Below are 20,236 nucleotides of genomic sequence, written 5' to 3'. Positions count from 1 at the left end.
TAAACCTGTTTCACTCTTCTCAGTTCTCTGAATTCTTCTCTGAACCTTTTCCTTCCTTTTAGTGCATTACCCTGGTGGCCTCACATCTGGAGTTCTCTCTGTGAATGACATCCCCAATCTATCCAGAAACCGAGGCATTCTATTTAATACTTTTCTCTCGCATTACCATGTCCTGTCAATTTTTACCTCCTTGGTCTCTCTCATATCCACCCATTTATCTCCATCTCCACTACGTTTGCACTAGCTAAACTGCCATCATCTTGCCCAGCCTCACCTCTGCAACCTTCTAACTATTCTATGTGCACTCTTGTCCATTCCAAACCTTTCTATTCCACTGACCCAGGATGGGTTTTTTCCCATGTACTGCAAATATGAACATTGTGTACACACACACACACACACACACACACACACATTAAAACACTTAAAATGCTTTCTATCAGGATAAACACCAAAATTCCTAATCTTTGGATTTATAAGGCCACCTGCCATATTGTCCCCTGTATCCTTTCCACTCTCCTCTCAAACCAAGCTCCCCCTTCTCTCTCTGTTCTTCACCTACAATGACCTCCTCACACTTCCCACCTGTGCATCATGCTTCCTCCTACCACACTGAAAGCAAATAAAAAATGAATGGAATTTATCCAAAATTTGTGCTTGGATGGAGATGGGGTCAGAAACAAGCCGATGGCCCCACTCAACTTCTGTAAATAACTGTGTATGGGTCATCCATGATTCCCTTATATCTGAGTCAGCACAAATAGAGAAAGAGGATCAAAGGGCATAAACCATGTTGGCTAAGTGATGCAAAAGATCTGGAAAGGAGAACAATAGGTATGGGAGGCCAGTCAGAAGTCTATTATAATATACTAAATTCCCATCACAAAGTTGCATGGAAGTATCCGATGATTCTGCTGTGCTTCTCAGGCACTCATTGTGACTATTCCCATTATACCCCTGGAGTACCAACAGGAAACCAACCCCTTACCCACCAGAATCCTTGGAAAAACCTGCCTGCCTCTTTGCCTTGGAGGAAGGAAACTAACCAAGTCTGCTTTTCATTAGCCATGAGCCCAATTGGGGACGCCTTCCGGAACCGCCTGCGGATGTTCCCTTCACTGATCAATTGTTGTACGATTGATTGGTTCCAGTCCTGGCCCACAGATGCCCTGGAGTTGGTAGCCAACAAATTTCTGGAAGATGTGGAGCTTGATGACAATATTCGGATAGAGTAAGCATTAGCTGCATTTTAGTACCCCAACCAAATATTCCAAATTGAAAATCCAGATATTGGCTGTATTGTTACTATTGTTTTATGATTTCTTGATTTATATATAGAAAATCCCATTTAGGGGCCCCTGTGTGGCTCAGTTGGTTGGGCATCCAACTCTTGAATTTGGCTTAGGTTATGATCCCAGGGTTGTAGGATTGAGCCCTACTTTGGGCTCCATGCTAAGCGTGGAGCCTGCTTAAGATTCTCTCTCTCTCCCTATCCCCTACTCTTTCTCCCTCTCTCTCTAAAAATTAAAAATAAAAAAAAAGATTTAAAAAGAGAAAATCACATTTATTTAGATATTTAATAAAACACCTTTGCTGAAAAAGAATGAAATTTCATTGTTCAGAATTGTCCTGGGGATGCACTGTTGTCATAGCTATGAGAACCTTGCTCTAATAATATAGCTATTTCAATCATTTTAGAGCGTGCATTCTCGGTAGGGATGACATTGCTACCAAGGGGATGAAAACTGGTTGTTTTGAGAGTGAAAAAAAACTTACTCTTTTATGTATAAAGCACAGATATACAAAAAACAACCCCAAAACGCCCTTAATTTTGGCTAGAGTAAGGGAAGAGATGAGAATGTTGTCCACCTGGGTGCCCCATATGAAGGCAGTAGTCACATTATCTGCCTTGTCTGACTCTATATCCTTAGTGCCTAGCAGGTTCCTGGTACATAGTAATTCAATGGCTATTTAGTAAATGAATGAATGGAAAATGAAAAAGTAGGTAGGGGTCAGAGTATTGATGCCTATAAATTCCTCCTTAAGAACTTTGAACTTTATTCTCTAGGCCACAAGACCCTTAACTTGGGTCCATGGGCTCAGGGATAGAATTCAGAGGGTCAGTTAATGTGAATGGAGGAAAATTATATGTTCATTTTCATTGACATCCAACTGGTATTTTGCATTTCCTTAAATGATGAATGTAGGCAGTAAACCCCAGTAGGATTAGCAGGACTTGTTACCAATCGGAGTCCCAGTTGTGTGTGTGTGTTTTAAATAACACATTCAGTCTTTACAGATGCATTAGTGTATCATTTCCTTCAAAGTTGTGGTAGTTTTCAGACCTGTTGCCTCATCTTATTATTTAATGCAGAGTCAGCAAGCCATGATCCACTGACCAAGTCCAGTCCACAGCCTGTTTTTATAAATAAAGTTTTGTTGGAACTCAGCCATGCCATTTTTTTCCCCACACAACAGCAGCAGAGTTGAGTAGTTACCACTACTCAACCATGTGACCCGTTGATTTTTACTATTTGGCCCTTTCCAGAAAAAGTTTGCTGACCGCTGATATATCGCAAATTTGGTTTTTAAAATATTTTGAAAATGGGGGCGTCTGGGTGGCTCAATTGGTTAAATGTCTGACTTGGGCTCAGGTCATGATCTCATGGTTTGTGAGTTTGAGCCCTGCATCAGGCTCTGTGCTGACAGCTCAGAGCCTGGAGCCTGCTTCAGATTCTGTGTCTCCCTCTCTTTCTGCCCCTACCCCACCTCTGTCTCTCTCTCTCAAAACTGAAAAACGGTAAAAAAAAAAAAAAAAAATCAATATTTTGAAAATGATTTCAACATAATTGGTTCCTTTTGTAATTTTATGTATTTTTTTATGCTTTTGAGACTATCATTCTGCAAAATCCAGAGGCTTCACCAGACTACCTAAGATTAAGAACTCTTACTCAAAGCTCTGGTGATTCCCCAAAGTGACCAGAAATAGAAATTACTTGCTCGAAAATCATTCTAGTAGGAATATATATCTCTCCAAACCTTCTTGAAGCTCTGTTGGCCTGTCTCTGAGAATTTGGGAGTCTAGCAGGCCATAGTCAGTGTGTACCTTCTCACATCCTCACGTCTGTAGCCAAAGCTGTGGTAGGTCTCTCTAGAGGACGTTGGGCCTGCCTAACCATCCTCGTGTCCTTGGTAGGGTCATCTCCATGTGCAAATATTTCCAGGAAAGCGTGAAGGACCTGTCACTTGATTACTACAACACACTTCGCAGACACAACTACGTCACCCCCACTTCCTACCTCGAACTGATCCTAACCTTCAAGACGCTCCTGAATACCAAGAGACACGAGGTTGAGATGATGAGGAACCGTTACCTGACAGGTCTGCAGAAACTAGAATTTGCATCTTCACAGGTGAGCACTGCCAAAGTAGAAGAGAGACAAAGAAGTCCAGGCTTAGGTGGGTACAGTGAGGCACTTGTTCAGGTGCAGAATTCAGGAGGTCACTACATAAGGACAGCATCTGCACCTCTTCTTGTAGAGCTTTACCTTGCTTGCCTCAGCCTAAACCCAGCCCTCGGAGATTCTGTCTTTCTTTAAGATCTTGATATCTTGTTCATCATGGATGAACCCTGAATGCATTATTTCACCCCTTGGAGCCTCAGTTTGATCTGAGGGGGGATAATAGTTTTCACATCATAGGGCTATTAACAAAGGTTAAATGGGCTAACACAAGTGCAGCCCATAGCAAAATACCTGGCATATGAATTAGTAATTAATTTGTGCTTGGAGCCACTTGAAAAACCATCTAAAATGAGAGCTGTATAAATGGATGGATTTTCAGCACCAATAAAGAACTGAGCTAATTGAGGTTCGCAGTAGGTTGACCTGCCGCTGAGTACAGCAAACCCACTAGCACTACGACACAAGGATGGGGGAGAACAGCAGAGGTGGCCTCCCTCGTTCTGTTCCTGGGGGTCCCTGGCTCTTAGAGAGGTTTTGAAAATTGGATTCTGTCCAGGCAAGGGTGAGCAAACCATGTTGTTAGAGGAGCAGCAAGGCAGTCTAGACCAGAAAAGAGAATGATGGTGCCAGTTAACATTCCTTGAGCCCTTCCATATGACGGTGCTGTGTATGAGGAAAGTACTGTTACCATTTCCATGTTACACACAAAGAAACCACGATGCAGAGAGACCAGGAGACTTGCCAAAATCCCACGTGCAGACTCGTGAGTAGCCAGTGTGAACAGTCAGGCCAAAACTGAAACCCTGTTCTGCATGATTCCAGAACCTGTGCTCCTAATCAGGCCAGCATGCTGTGCTTCTCCCACATGCTTGTGGTAGCAGGATTATGAAACCTTCCTCAGATATGCATCTGAGCTGCCTTAGAAGGTAGAATCCGGGCCAGTAGGTGAAAAATGGCACAAATGTCCTGAGAGGGAGTGAGCCCTCCACCATTAGAGGAACTCAAACGGAGGTCAGAAAACTACTTGACAGGAATGCTCTAGAAGGCATTGACTCTTGGAAAAAATGACCTTGAAAGTTTCGTCTACCCTAGGTATCTCATGTATGCTTCCTTCACAGACTAAAAAAAAAAGTAGGAGTTTTTTTTTTTTTCTAACTTGCTTCTGTTTTATCTCTCCCTGCCCCCAACACTGAAATGTAGGTTCAAGAGCACAGGAGGAAACTGTACCTTTTTAAAAAAATTTTAAGTTTACCATTTTATGTCTAGTGCCTAGCACCTGTACTTGATAATTTACAGTACATAGTATGAATTCAGTAACTAGGTATTGAAAGATCAAAGAGAGAGACTCCAGCCAACAAATACATACCCAGGACCATGTTAAAATCATTAGTATTTTCTGCATATATCATAGGTTGGAGAATGGTTTCAACTCTTGCCAACCATGCCATTCTCAGTGATGATAGAGCTGACGCTGCCCCCCCCCCCCACCTTCTTGCTAGGTGGCAGTTATGCAAGTAGAACTGACTGCTCTCCAGCCTCAGCTCATCCATACCTCTGAGGAGACCGCCAAGATGATGGTGAAAATTGAAGAGGAGACAAAAGAGGCTGATGCCAAGAAACTTCTGGTGCAGGCGGATGAAAAAGAAGCCAACGCTGCTGCTGCCATTGCTCAAGGAATCAAGGTATAAAGAGCCAAAGAGGAAAGGGAGGGAACCAGCATTTTCTGGATTCATCCATGATCTCACAAGAGCCTAACAAAGTCCTGCACAGTGTATGTGGTTGGGCCCATCCTGCAGGGAAAAGTGGGGTCTGAAGAAGACAGCTGACTTAACATACATCACACAGCTAGTAAGTGGTGAAACAAGTCTTTGTGACACCTGGCTCTCTCCAGGAAGCATTACTGTTTTCCGAATATTCTCCATCTCACTCAGAGTCAAGACCTACAAGACCCAACATGATCTAACCTCATCTCATTACTTTCCCTTCATTCACTCTGCTCTGGCCGCTCTGGCATCCTAACTATTCCTCGGATAAGTGCAAAGGCACACTCCCACCCCAGGGCCCTTGCACTGGCTATCCCTCTGCCTGTCTCCTCCACCTCCATCATCTTTTGCTCAGATGTGCCTGGTATGTTACAGGGGTAGAATAAATCATTGTCAAATAACAGAATGTTGAACCTAGAAGATGCCACTTGAAGGTGATTCTTGTATCAAAGAATAGCCCTGGGCAGGGCTTCACCTACATTCTGATATTAGAAGAAAATATGATTAACATTCATGTGATGCTATATATTTCTCGGCCCTTTCAATTGCACAATTCCATTTGAGTGTCACAACTGCCTTGGACTTGGGAATGATGGGTATCAGTATCTGAGAGTTAATGACATTGAAGTTCAGTGGTGAAGTGATTTCTCAGAGTTGCACAGCTAGTTAGTGGGTTTAGCGCTGTTGGCACTTAGCTCAAGATAATTGTCCCTATTCAGAATTAGAAAATCCTTTTGACCATTCTTCATAAAAGAGCTTGAATAGGAAGTAGCTTATGTCTGGATTCTAGGTTAAATACATCATGGGGCACCTTCTTGCAAAGGACAGGTGTTATAGACTGGCTTTTCTCCAGTGAGTCCTGAGACCTGGCCTCTCATAGGTTCCTTTAGATCCAATCCCTGATCTCAGAGTCACACAGTGAAGGCCCTGGGTGAGAGAGGTGTGCTCATTCATGTCCCAGTGGCATAGACAAGAGGCCACTGGAACCATAGAAGATGGTGACCACCAGGAACCATAATCCAGCAGGTGTTTTGCCATTCTGTGACAAGATGATAGTAATAGCTACTACTCTTAAGCACCACGGTGGTTTCTTGCAGTCCTTCATTTAACAAATACTTACCGAACACTTGCTGTGTGCTAGTGCCTTTCCAGGCAGTGGGGGGTCAAATGTGAACAAGACAGACAAAATCCCTTCCCTCATGGAGACTGTATTCTCTCATACTTGATATACCATTGCCTTTTATCATTGCAGCAGCCCTGCAAGGCAAATGATAGCATTCCCAGCTTACATATAAGGAAATTATGGTACTGGAACTTAAATGATTTGTCCAAGGTCATGTGGCTACCAAGTGACTGAATCTGGGAGTGTATATTTACCCTGTGACACACACAGTATTTTTTTTAAGTCTGAAACAATCTTCAACTTTTAAAAATTAGGAGATTTCAAGTAAAAATTGTGAATGTTTATTTTTTCTTGGGGAAAAAAAATCAAGCATTCTGGCAACATTGGACCTTCATTTCTGGGTTACACCCATCAGCAGTATTGAATAGATGATGCCCCATGTGTCTTCCAGTTCCCCAAAGCCCCACCCAGCCCACTTCCCACAGTCACATCATGGGCCTGGCCCCTGTAGGCACAGGAATTTGCAGTTCCTCCGTGGTTTAATATTATAATTGGGCACATCAGGCTCAGTATTTTTTCTGTCCCTTTTCTAACCTCAGTTTTCTTGCCTATTAAGTGAGGATAGTAAGAGAAAAACAGGTAAATTTTGTAGCACATGTCCAGCACACAGAGTTTAGTGGTGCGTATTCTCCAAAACTGTTATTTACCTTGTACCAAGTGGATTTACCTATTTAATAAAGGACAGTCTCTTTCCAAATATGGGTACCATCACTGGATTCTACTCCACAGCGTCAGGGGAAAACGGGGACTTGCTGGAGCAGGAGGGAGGGAGGTGACATGGAGACGACCCACCACACCCATTCCTGGGCAGTAAACTGCTACTTTGGGTTTCAGTGTCAAGGGTAAGGTCTGATGTTTTGCCATGTCATCCCTGAGTGTCGGAAATGACACCCTGGAGGTGAGTCAGGAGGTGTACCTAGGAAGGAGGAAGATGCTGTGCTTGCTCTGAGTTTTCCTGAGGACCAGAACCCCTCCTTGAACTTCTCAGAGCTACAGTCCCTCTCTATACAAGGATTATAATTTCCTCCTATCTCCTCCCAGCCCTAGAAAGGAGGTAACCTGGGAAAGCCCCCAGTGTGGTAGCCCCTGCAGCAGAGAGGCTCAGCCATGCAAGTGAAATCTATCCAGGGACAGTGAGGAGACTGGCAGAGAAAGAGGCCCAAATACTTGCTTCCCAAGTACAATAGTTCACTTACAGCAGTCATTTCTTTTAAGTGAATGAATCATTTCTTTTCCCCCTAATGAGGATAATAACTGATTCCAGAATTGCTGCAGAGTTGATTGTGTTTCTTGAGAGTGCACCGTGCTTTATACCTTTCAAAGGGCCCTGCTGCTCCTTGAATTGCTAAGCAACTGGGGTCATTTTTAATCAATGTTTTTTATCATAGAAACAAATGATGTAACAGTAATAACATATGAAAGATTATTTAAGAACTCAGCTTTAACATCTTTTTGATTTCCCAAGTTTCCTTCTAGCCCCTGTCTATACACATGGATAGTTTTATATTATTGCAGTCACACCATAATTGCAATTTGCATCATGCTTATTTATTTCCTTAACATCCTATCACACCTGTTTTTTCAAAATGTCATATAATCGTTTCAGTGACCATTTTCAGTAAGTTCTTCTCTCATCAAGTAGCCATTCCCCCATTGGGCACCAAAGTCTGTTCCTTCCTGCCATGTTTTCAGTTTCGAGAGTGTAAGCTGGAGTCTCTCAACAGAGCTGTGTGTCAGAATCACCTCTGGAGTTTTAAAAAGGCGGTGCCGAGGCCTCGCCCAGATTGAATGAATCAGAATCTCGGGGCGTGGGGCCTGACCATGAGGATGGCCTTAAATGTTCTTCGGTGACTCTGAGGCAGAACCAGCGTTGAGAATCACTGTACACACAGTCTTATAATTAAAGCCTTTTTGCATCACTTGACAAACAAGCTTGCTGGTACCCAGGCCTTGCTCCTTAGAAAAGGGAGCAGAGCTCCTGGGCCACTGGAGGACAAGAAGCATGTGTGGGCCACTGGTTGTCTGGCACATGATAAGAAAGGAACATGAACTATTGGTGGCACCTGTGGGAACCTGGGATTATTGAAATTCCACCAAGAATCCAAAGCTGTGGCTGAGCCAACACCTTTGTTCTCCTCTGCCACCAACTTTATCTGAAGCTGACCATGAGAAACAGCAGGCTTTGGTTTCAGTTCTTTTCCTCTTGCATTGCGCTCTGGCACTTATCCTAGGACTGAAGAGGGAGCAAACTGAGTTACCTCTGGGACTGGGCCATTTTTGCCATCTGAAGCGGAGCATTTCATTTTGATATTGGGAACATCTGACGTGGTTCATGGAGGGCATTGGTGTTGTTTTAGTATAATAAAGCCAAACAAAACATTGATGCAAGTTTATTTAAAAATCAGAAAACCTAAAATAAAGAATCCATGATATACACACATGAAGATACATACAAGTGCATGCAAGAAGGTGATGCCACCTTTATTTTGTTTGCCTACAATACACCTGTGGGATATGGACTTCAACACATGCTGCTTTGCCTAAGAATTGTTGTTCTCTTGTGAAGCTTCATTTCAGCTGTGGCTGTGTGACCATTTGTAGGGCAGGGCAACCAACAGAGTATTCACAGAGTGTGAACCAGGTTCCCAAAGTTGGAGCTTCATGACCGGGGCTAACTCATTTTGCCTACTGAGACCTTGTTTTTATTTTTGTTTATTTGGTAATTGGATTACTAAATAGCCTATAAGGTCCCTTCCAGTTCTAAAATCTTGCAATGCTAAGCTTTCTTTAAAAAAAAATTGAGGGGCGCCTGGGTGGCTCATTCAGTTAAGCGTCAGACTTTAGCTCACATCATGTCATGGTTTGTGGGTTGGAGCCCTGTATCAGGCTCTGTGCTGACGGCTCAAAAATGAATAAACATTAAAAAAATTTTTTTAATTGAGATTTAATTCACATACCATTAATATCCACCTTTTTAAAATTTATTTTGAAAGATAGAGACAGAGAGGGTGGGGAAGGGCAGAGAGAGAGGGAGAGAGAAAATTCCAAGCAGGCTCTGCACTCTCATCACAGAGCCTGATGTGGGGCCTGAACTCATGAACCATGAGATTATGACCTGAGCTGAAACCAAGAGTTGGATGCTTAACTGACTAAGCCACCCAGGTGCCCTCCACCTTTTTAAGTTATGCAATTCAGAGGTGTTTAGTACAGTCACAGAGGTATACACTTATCACCATTAATTCTAGAACATTTTTGTCACCCCACAAGAAACCTAAACCTGTTAGCAGTCACTCGTCATTCCTCTCTCTCCCCCAGCCCTTGACAACCACTAACTCATTTTCTGCCTCTATGGATTTTCCTTTTCTGCACATTTCATGTAAATGGAGCCATATAGCAGGTGGCATTTTGTGTCTGGTTTCTTTCACTTAGCATGTTTTCCATGTTGTCACATGAATCAATACTTCATTCCTTTTTATGACTGAATAATATTTCATTGGATTAATCTCTGTTCCCATTCCTCATCCTTAAACTATTGCCTTAAACTCCACCCTATCCCCAAGCTTCACCTTATCCCTGACTCTACCCCTGCCTCATCTCTGAGCTACAGTACATTCCGGACCTCACCCCATCCCTGACCCTCCCCCACCCCTCCTGCCTTATTTTTCCCCCAAGCTTGCCCTAATCCCCTTCCCAGCCCCTGGGCCTCATCCTTTACTCCATTTCTCAACCCATCCTTGATCAGTGGGTATGAAGTTACCCACTGCATATATCTCTTGGGAACTTGTTTAGAATCCAAAGCTTGATTTTTTTTTTTTAGACCACAAATCAGGTAAACTCTCAAATGTCCAAGGCATCAAAACCACAGCCCTGAAAAGCCATGGATGCCTACCTGCTGCCACTCAGTAGTTAGAGCCACCCTCCTGTGCAGAACTCCAGGAGGGGGCACCGTCCTGGAAGGACATGGAGGGGCAGGAAGAGCCTCTTCCAGTTTCCTCCAAGAGGTGAGCGCCTGGTGTGCCAGGCACTCATCCCTCTCTGTCCCTGTGCTGCCCACAGAATGAATGTGAGGGGGACCTGGCAGAGGCCATGCCGGCACTGGAGGCTGCACTTGCTGCCCTGGACACCCTGAACCCAGCAGACATCTCACTGGTGAAGTCCATGCAGAACCCACCTGGCCCTGTCAAGCTGGTCATGGAGAGCATCTGCGTCATGAAAGGGCTAAAACCAGAGAGGAAGCCAGACTCCAGCGGCAGTGGTAACCCCCTTCAGCTCCCACCCCTCCCAGCAGCCTTCACAGGCTGTTTTCCCTGGCAGGAGGGGTACCACGCCCCCACCCACTGCCCCAGGCCTGCAAGCAGGGTCTGGAGTCCCAGAAGAGATCAGAAAGGTGCCAGGAGGTGCATACTCATCCACACAGCTCTCTCCTTCCTCACTTCTCTCAATCAGTAGGGAAAAGGCAGGCGTCTTTAGGCAAAGCTGAGCTTAGTCAAGGCCCCTGACTGAAAATCATTACAAAAATGAAGGCTGCAGAGACAAAAGGCTGACACAGAGTAGTGTGTGGTTGTGAGGGTGAGAAACAGAAAGAGCTAGAGAAAGAGAGAAACTGAGAGAAAACCAGAGAAGGAAACGCAGAGAATGAGACCGAGATACAGGGAGATGGAAAGAGATAGGTGCCTGGACTCACACGCACATGCTCAGGCATGCATATGTGCACAAAGAGATAATGAACTGGGTGAGATGTGAGGAGGGAGGAAGGCAGAGGGAACAGAAGAAGAGCTAGAAACAGTTAAAGGCAGAGAGAAAGGAGCAAAGGGAGGAAGACAAGGAATCAGAGACTTGGGCATAAGGGAGGAAAGAAAGCTCCTCATATAATTAAACCTAGAAGCATTAGTAGGTGAGTATTTGTCCTCCTTAAAATCCAAATTACATGTAGAACTTTGCATTATTAATAACAGTGTCTTAGAGCTAAACAAGGACTTTAAGAACCCATCTCAGTAATTTCCCTGCCTTTTGAATCCTCCTGTCCTGGGAACAGCCCTGATCTTCCTCCATTCCTTCTGAAAGGTTCTAAATCCCTGATCCCTCATTCAGGAGCCTCTGGCTTCTGCTTCCCACTGACTAACATTTCTTCTTCCCTGATTGGTGGCAGGCCAAAAACCACATGAAGAAGATAGAGGTGATCAGGAATGGACAGGCAGGAAGTAGACTTCACAGGAGAATCCCTTAGGGAAACACCTGAGGTGTAATAAGTTGACTGAGTAAGAATGAGCTAGTCCAGCACTTCTCCACCCTGTCTGCACCCTAGAACCACCTAGGGAGTGTAAAGAATGCTGAAGCCCGTGCCTGCATTCCTAGAGATTCTTACTCCACTGGTCTTGGGTACAGACTGAGCTGTGTGTGTGTGTGTGTGTGTGTGTGTGTGTGTGTGTGTGTATTCAGCTTCCAGGTGATCTAAGGTGCAGCCAGCATGGAGAACTGCCAAGATATGCAAAGTATGGCCAAAGTCATGAAAGTTCATTCTCTTCTTGGATCACTTGATCAGCACAGGACCCACCATTCTCCTTTCTTTTTTTTTTTTTTTAAATTGAAGTGAATTGTGTGTATTATTCATTTATCCCACACAACTTTAGCCAGAACATTAAGACGGAGCATAAGACCATTTAATTCATTTTGGGTACCTTGAATTTAAATGAACCAGATCATTTTCCTGAATGCAGACAAAAACCTTCATGAGAAATATTTGTTTGGTTACTGTGCTTGCATTAGAAACAGGACACATCTGACCTATTGTACTTAATATGATTTCTCAAGTATAACTTTTTTTTTGATTAACCTGAGGTTGGCAAGTGTTTACAATGCTGTGAGCCAAAAGGGCTTCTAACTCATTTCCAGCATGTCAACAAAAGGGATGCAGCCCCAGGTGGGATCAAGACTCGCTCAGTCATTGGCAGGATGGGTGCTGAGGAGAATAAGGGCCCTGCTTTGTTTCTGGACAGGGCAAGGATGGCCTTTTCTATAGTTACATGCTGCTTCCCCACCCTTGCTCTTTCTCTTGAGACTCACAGGGACTGATTGGGTACCATCTAGCCCACCTCCCAGACTTCAAAAGGAGTATTCAGAGGCACCTGGGTGGTTCAGTCAGTTAAGCATCTGACTTCAGCTTAGGTCATGGCCTTATGGTTTGTGAGTCTGAGCCCCACATTGGGAGTCCCACAGCATGGAGCCCGTTTCAGATCCTCTGTCTCCCTCTTTCTGCCCCTCCCCTACTCTGTCACTCTCTGTCTCTCAAAAATAAATAAAACATTAAAATTACAGGTTGCATAAATGATGTAAAGGGAATCGACATTCCAGCAGCTGAGATGAAAGAAAATGCTGGGGGAGGGATAGAGTAGCCCAGTGTAGTGATAGAAATCTGGGGAAAGCTCTCAGTGGAAGTAACTTTAAAAAAAAATTGTTTTTAATGTTTATTTTTGAGGGAGAGAGAGACAGAGTGCAAACAGAGGAGGGGCAGAGAGAGAGGGAGACACAGAATCCGAAGTAGGCTCTATGCTCTGAGCTGTCAGCACAGAGCCTGATTCGAGTCTCGAACTCATGAAACGTGAGATATGGCCTTAGCTGAAGTCTGACATTTAACCCATTGAGCCACCCAGGTGCCCCTCAGTGAAGGTGACAATTGAACTGAAGTCTGGTTGAGAGCCAGCAGATGCTATTTACAGTCTAGGTCAAGGGCTTATGGTAGGGAAGCACTTAAGATCTTTGAGGAGTTGAAGAAGGTTCTGCCTGACTAAAGTCCAAGGAGCAAGGCCTCAAAGATGAGGTAGATGAGTTCAGTGGGCCTCCTGGACCATGGTAAGAAACTTAGATTTTTCTTTTTTTTTTTTAATTTAGATTTTATATTTTTAGAGCAATTTTAAGGTCACAGCAAAATTGAGAGAAGGGTACAGAGATTTCTCATATACCCCTAACCCACACACATGCATAGCATCCCCTGTTGTTGTAACAGAGTGGTACATTTGTTAAAATTGATGAACCTATTTTGACACATCATTAACACCCTGAGTCCATAGTTTATATTAGAGTTCACACTTGGTATTGTAAATTTTATGGATTTGGACAAATATATAATGACATATATCCATCATTATGGTTATTAAACAGAGTATTTTCCTGCACTAAAAATGTTTGGTAGGACCTTGGATTTTTTTCCCCAAATTTGAGTAGCCATTGCAAATCTTGAAGTCTCAGCCAGAATGTCTTAATAATAGTCCAATATGCATTTCTTGTTCCAAATAGGTAAAATGATAGAGGATTACTGGGGAGTTTCAAGAAAGATTCTTGGAGATCTGAAATTCTTGGAGAGTCTTAAGACATATGACAAAGACAACATCCCTCCAACGATCATGAAGCGGATCCGGGAAAGGTTCATCGATCACCCAGATTTCCAGCCAGCTGTCATTAAAAATGTGTCATCTGCCTGCGAAGGTCTGTGCAAGTGGGTGAGGGCCATGGAGGTGTATGATCGTGTGGCCAAAGTGGTGGCTCCCAAACGGGAGCTCCTGAGAGAGGCCGAGGGGAAGCTGGACGCACAGATGCAGAAACTGAACCAGAAGCGAGCAGAACTGAAGCTGGTGGAAGACCGCCTCCAGGCCCTGAATCTTGACTTTGAGGAGATGAACACCAAGAAAAGGACCTTGGAGGAAAACATTGAGATCTGCTCCCAGAAACTGATCAGAGCAGAAAAGCTGATCAGTGGTCTTGGGGGAGAGAAGGACAGATGGACAGAAGCCACCCGGCAGCTGGGGATCCGTTATACCAATCTAACAGGGGATGTGCTATTGTCCTCAGGGACTGTGGCTTACCTGGGGGCCTTTACAGTGGATTATCGGGCAAGGTGTCAGAAGCAGTGGTTGGCCCAGTGTAAGGACAAGGTCATCCCTGGCTCTAGTGACTTCAGTCTCAGCAACACATTAGGAGATCCTGTAAAAATCCGGGCCTGGCAGATTGCTGGGCTGCCCATTGACTCCTTCTCCATTGACAATGGCATCATTGTGTCCAATTCCAGACGCTGGGCCTTAATGATTGACCCTCAGGGGCAGGCCAATAAGTGGATCAAGAATATGGAGAAAGCAAATAAGCTCTCCGTCATCAAATTCTCAGATGCCAGCTATGTGAGGACGTTGGAAAACGCCCTGCAGTTTGGCACCCCCGTCCTGCTAGAAAATGTTGGAGAGGAGCTGGATGCATTTATTGAACCCATCTTGCTCAAGTCCACATTTAAGCAGCAAGGGGTTGAGTACATGAGGCTGGGTGAAAACATCATTGAATACTCCAGGGATTTTAAGTTATATATCACAACCCATTTGAGGAACCCACATTACCTCCCTGAAGTTGCTGTGAAAGTCTGCCTGCTCAACTTCATGATCACACCCTTAGGTCTCCAGGATCAGCTCCTTGGCATTGTGGCCGCCAAGGAGAAGCCAGAACTGGAAGAGAAGAAGAACGAGTTGATTGTAGAAAGCGCCAAGAACAAGAAACAGCTAAAAGAAATTGAAGATAAGATCTTGGAAGTCCTCTCCCTGTCTGAGGGCAACATCCTCGAGGATGAGACTGCCATCAAAGTTTTGTCCTCCTCCAAAATGCTGTCTGAGGAGATATCTGAGAAACAGAAAATTGCTTCAGTGACAGAAACACAGATTGATCAGACTCGGATGGGCTACAAGCCAGTGGCTGTCCATTCTGCCACCATCTTCTTCTGTATCTCTGACCTGGCCTACATCGAGCCAATGTACCAGTACTCCCTGACATGGTTCATAAACCTCTATGTGCATTCCCTGGCTCATAGCAATAAAAGTGAAGAACTGGACCGTCGCATTGAGTACATCATGGAACATTTTACCCTCAGCATCTACAACAATGTCTGCCGCTCTCTGTTTGAGAAGGACAAGCTACTTTTCTCTCTCCTCCTCACCATCGGCATCTTGAAAGAGAAAAAGCAAATTAATGAGGAGGTTTGGTATTTCCTTCTAACTGGAGGTGTCGCCCTGGACAACCCCTTCCCCAACCCAGTTCCTGAATGGCTGTCCGAGAAGGCGTGGGCGGAAGTGGTTCGTGCCTCGGCATTGCCCAAACTGAAAGGCCTGATGGAACATTTAGAACAAAATGCTGATGAGTGGAAGCTTATCTATGACTCCACCTGGCCCCATGAGGAGACATTCCCTGGATCTTGGAAGTTCCTTCAGGGATTGGAGAGGATGGTAATCCTACGATGTTTGCGGCCTGACAAAATGGTTCCAGCCATTCGGGAGTTCATCGCTGAGCACATGGGCAGTGTATACATTGAAGCCCCTACCTTTGATCTCCAGGAGTCCTACAATGATTCCAGTTGTTGTGCACCGTTGATTTTTGTGTTGTCTCCAGGTGCAGACCCAATGGCAGGTAAGGGCAGAATGTTGTGTGAAGAACATAAATAGCCCAGGATGCATGAATGGATGACAACAGCGTGTCCCTTCCAGCAGGAATCTCAAACTCAGATGCTTTGAAATGTGAACAGTTAACAGGTGAAGGTGAGGGTGAGGCCACTGAAAATTTCTTTTCCCACCTAAAGAAAGCAGCTCCTCTTCAGCCCCGAAGCACCATGCCATCTGATAATGTGAGCCCAGGAAGGCTAGGTCACCTGATTTTTCAAGAGAAATCAGAAATGCAGAAATCACCCATTTTTACATCCTGATAACTCATTCAAATTCTTTCCTAAAAATTGTGAGGGCCAGACCAGGACTAGATTTAGCCTACTGGGTGGTAGTTTATCATCTTCGTCCTAAATCATTTTCTAATACTATTGCCTCTCTAAATTAGGCTTTTCTCTTTTCTTTTAATTTTTAAATTAAAGTTTTTTTTAATGTTGGTTTATTTTGAGAGAGAGGGGGCATCTGGGTGGCTCAGTCAGATAAGCATCCGACTTTGGCTCAGGTCATGGTCTCATGGTTCGAGAGTTCAAGCCCCATGTCGGGCTCTGTGCTGACAGCTCAGAGCCTGGAGCCTGCTTCAGATTCTGTCTCTCCCTGTCTTTCTGCCCCTCCCCACTTGGTGCTCTGTCTGTCTGTCTCTCAAAAAGATAGATAAACATTTAAAAAAGAAGAAACATAGAAAGTGAGAGAGTGTGTGCCTATGCATGCGTGTGAGTTGAGGGGCAGAGAGAGAGAGGGAGAGAGAGAATCCTAAGCAGGTTCTGCACTGACAGTGTGGAGCCCAAAGTGGGGCTCAAACTTATGAACTGTGAGATCATGACTGAACAGAAATCAAGAGTCAGATGCTCAACCAGCTGAACCACCCAGGTGCCCCCAATTAAAGTGTAATGACTAATACTGTGTATAACTGTATATAGTAAAAAAAAAAAAAAAAAAAAAAAAAAATCAATGTGGAAAAGTATAGGACTGTGGCTTCACCAGGGCCATTTTGCCCCCTCAAGGGACATTTGGCAAAGTGGTGAAACGTTTTTTTGTCACAAGTAGGGGGTGCTACTAGCATCCAGTAGATTGAGCCCAAGGACGCTACTAAACATCCTGCAGTGCACAGGACAATCCCCCGCAACAAAGGATTATTTGGCCCAAAATGTCAGTAGTGCTGAGGTTGAGAAACCCTTGTGTAGAGTGAAAGGTATATCTTCCTCCTAACCCTTCCAGAAGTAACCATTATTACTGGTTTGTGTATCTTTCCAGAAATCAATTATTGCATATTAACAGGTATGAGTTATTGACAGAAATAGATTTGTTTTCTGTTCTGCTGGATCTCAAAGCTTTCATTTTCTCTGTGGCTGAATGAAGAAAAGTACCAGAAATGCAAATGACAAGGTTGCCATTCTTTTGTAACCCCTGAGGTGTTTGACACTTATCCTGACCTGGATGGAAAGCTGGCAGCTGTGCACCAGGGAGGAAGTCGGAGGAGGGAGCTGAAACGAACTAGTACCCTTTCCACGCTCCCATACCACAGTGTTATTGTCAAAGATAAATTCATGGTCCCTTTCTAGTAGCTTTATTTTAACCCCTATGTCCTTTATGTGGCAGATTTAAATTAGAGCAATGAGGGTAAACCAGGAAAGGTAAAGAGAAATGGAGGAAAGGTCATAGTATGGTCTGTAAAATGATGATGTGCTGGCAAAGGATGGGCCAGTTGTGTCCAGTGGCATATGTTGCATATTCCTGTCTGTCTGTGCTAGAGGCCTGATCAGATTTAACTTGGATAACTTCCCAGGAGACCTCACGGGTACTGTGTCCCTTGTAGTGCCTCACACCAGGAAGCATATACTATCTGATTGTCTTTCCCTTTCTGATTAAGTTTTATCAGTGGACTCAGGCACTGTCATTGTGATCCACCTTCCCATTCTGCTTCCCTTGTAAAGTTTCCCATCAGCCTCACAGCTAATGTGATGGTTCTCAATCTTGGCTGCACAATGGAATCACCTAGTTTGAGGGGCAGGGGGCAGATTAAGAAAAACCTCCATGTGCATGCCACACCCTCAACCAATTAAATTAAAATCTTTGTCAATGAGGCTCAGGCATTGTGTTTTAGAAGCTTTTCAGGTAGGGGCGCCTGGGTGGCTCAGTTGGTTAAGTGTCCAACTTTGGCTCAGATTATGATCTCATGGTTCTTGGGTTTGAGCCCAGCATCAGGGTCTGTACTGATAGTTCAGAGCCTGGAGCCTGCTTCAGATTCTGTGTCTCCCTCTCTCTGCCCTTCCCCTGCTTGCGTGCTCTCTCTTGCTCTCTCTCTCCCTCTCTCTCTCTGTCTCAAAAATAAACAATCATTAAAAAAAGAAAAAAGAAGTCTTTCAGATAATTCCAGTATGTTTTGGAAACAACTGACCTGATGATTTTAGTGGCCTTAAAAAAATCAATCCCCAGATCCATTATTTCATTAGGGCTACAAAATGGTATTTTAATTCTGTCAACTATGTTTGCATTTATTCACTGGAACTCCTCTATGAAGAAAAATTTCCTTGGTCAACTCTTTGGTTTACTCTGACTATAGCTCAAAAAAGACCAGCAGAATAGACACTTGGTTCATTCTCTTGATTTCTCAAACTTCATATTAATAAATTAGTGCCCTGGTATCCTGTGAAGTTACTTAAGCAATAAGATTTTCTTTGTGCCATTGTGAATGCATAGATTTTAACATAGTGGGTGTTTCAAACATGGTGGTGTTTTATTATTTACTATTCTTTTTGGTTTTCAAATCATTCAGTCTCTAGCCTGTAGGGGCCCCTTCATGCCTAGTAGTTTTCACATAACCCCAGTGGTTTTATATAGCATCCTTGCCGTATAGAATTAACATGTATTCTGGGCTCATCTTGTACAGACATTTCTTTAAGGAACTCCAGTTCTTTCAAAACAGGCCACAGGATTTGGAAACCACAATATGAGTACTACTGGATAGATCATTGATTGCAGACCTTACTGCTCACTAATTCTTTCTGGCTGTCTCTACCCTGTGCTTTTAATCAGTACTTTGAGTTTTTATCTGCAGTGACAGTGCTTTCCATTTCTAGAAGTTTTATTTGTTTTATTCCAAATCCATGTATTTCTTTTTTCGTAGGACTGTGAATTTTATTATGCTTTGTGGTCCTTCTTTATTGATTTTTAGATGTATTTCTTTCATGGTCTTTTTCAGAAATTATATTAATCTGCTAGGGCTGCTATAAATAAATATCAAAGACTCAGTGGTTTAAATAAGAGAGATTTATTTTCTCTCAATTCTGGAAACTAAACATCCAAAATCAAGGCATCGGCAGGGTTAATTTCTTCTGAGACCTTGGCTTGTTTGTGGCCAGTTTCTCCCTGTGTCATCTTCTCCCTATGTCTTTATATGGTCTTCTCTCTGTGAGTATGTCATTGTTCCAGTCTCCTCCTCTTTTAAGGACACCAGTCCTGTTGGATTAGGACCTGCCCTGTTGACCTCATTTTAACTTAATTACCTCTTTAAAGACCCCATCTCCAAATACAGCCACATTCTGAGGTCCTGGGAATTAGGGCTTCAACATATGGATTTGAAAGAGACATAATTGGGCTCATAACAGAGTTCATATATAATCTGTGGAGTATAAATTCTCCTGATTGTTTTATGTGCTATCCCTTATAGTGATATATTTCCTCACGTAGCTTGTAATTTTTTATTGTGAGTTCACAATCAGCAATCTTGTGTTCTTTTGTGGGAGTCTCCTAATACCTTGGGTTTTAGGAGTGCCCTAACAGAACGACTTTGCATATGCAAACACTGATGCCCCAGGGGGGGTTGCCACTCTAGATCAATTTTTTTAAGTTTATTTATTTATTTTGAGAGAGACAGAGACAACATGAGCAGGGTGGGGCAAACAGAGAGGGAGAGAGAAGCCCAAGCAGGCTCCACACTGTCACACGGAGTGCGTGACCTCACAGAGGCGCGTGCAGAGCCTGACACGGGGCTCAAACTCACAAAACCATGAGATCATGACCTGAGCCAAAATGGACAGTCGGGCGCTTAACCAACTAAGCCACCCAGGTGCCCCCATTCTATATCAATTTTATGGGAAATTTCTCAGTTGGGGAATCCCACCCACAGGTACTATAAACCCACACCCTTCATCCACATGTGGCATAGGCTTAGTGTTTTGTTTTCTCAGCAGAGAGTTATTTTTTCCACCAATGAGCTTCTGCATTGCTTCTAGACCAGTAGCCAGATTTCTGGCCACCTTAACATAAAGGTGCAGCCCTTTGAAGGTCCCAACTGTCTACAAAAGTCTCAGTTCTAGCCCCCCATTTCTTATGAGTGCAAAAGTTATGTGTCCACAATCACCC

At 43.8% G+C, this 20,236-nt stretch overlaps 1 protein-coding gene across 1 annotated transcript in view; it reads left to right on the top strand.

Annotated features, from left to right (window-relative positions):
* Positions 1-20,236, top strand: part of DNAH3 (dynein axonemal heavy chain 3) — a 163,717-nt gene that overhangs the window by 123,927 nt on the left and 19,554 nt on the right. The window contains exons 48-52 of the mRNA XM_049639145.1: positions 1,066-1,231; positions 3,197-3,413; positions 4,964-5,146; positions 10,467-10,665; positions 13,704-15,845. Coding sequence (XP_049495102.1) covers positions 1,066-1,231; positions 3,197-3,413; positions 4,964-5,146; positions 10,467-10,665; positions 13,704-15,845 — 2,907 coding nt within the window. The remainder of the gene's footprint in view (positions 1-1,065; positions 1,232-3,196; positions 3,414-4,963; positions 5,147-10,466; positions 10,666-13,703; positions 15,846-20,236) is intronic.

The sequence above is a fragment of the Panthera uncia genome, chromosome E3, assembly GCF_023721935.1.
Source record: "Panthera uncia isolate 11264 chromosome E3, Puncia_PCG_1.0, whole genome shotgun sequence".
Taxonomy (NCBI): Eukaryota; Metazoa; Chordata; class Mammalia; order Carnivora; family Felidae; genus Panthera; species Panthera uncia.
The sequence above is the reverse complement of the archived record's forward strand: the minus strand, read 5'-3'. Positions and strand labels throughout refer to the sequence as shown.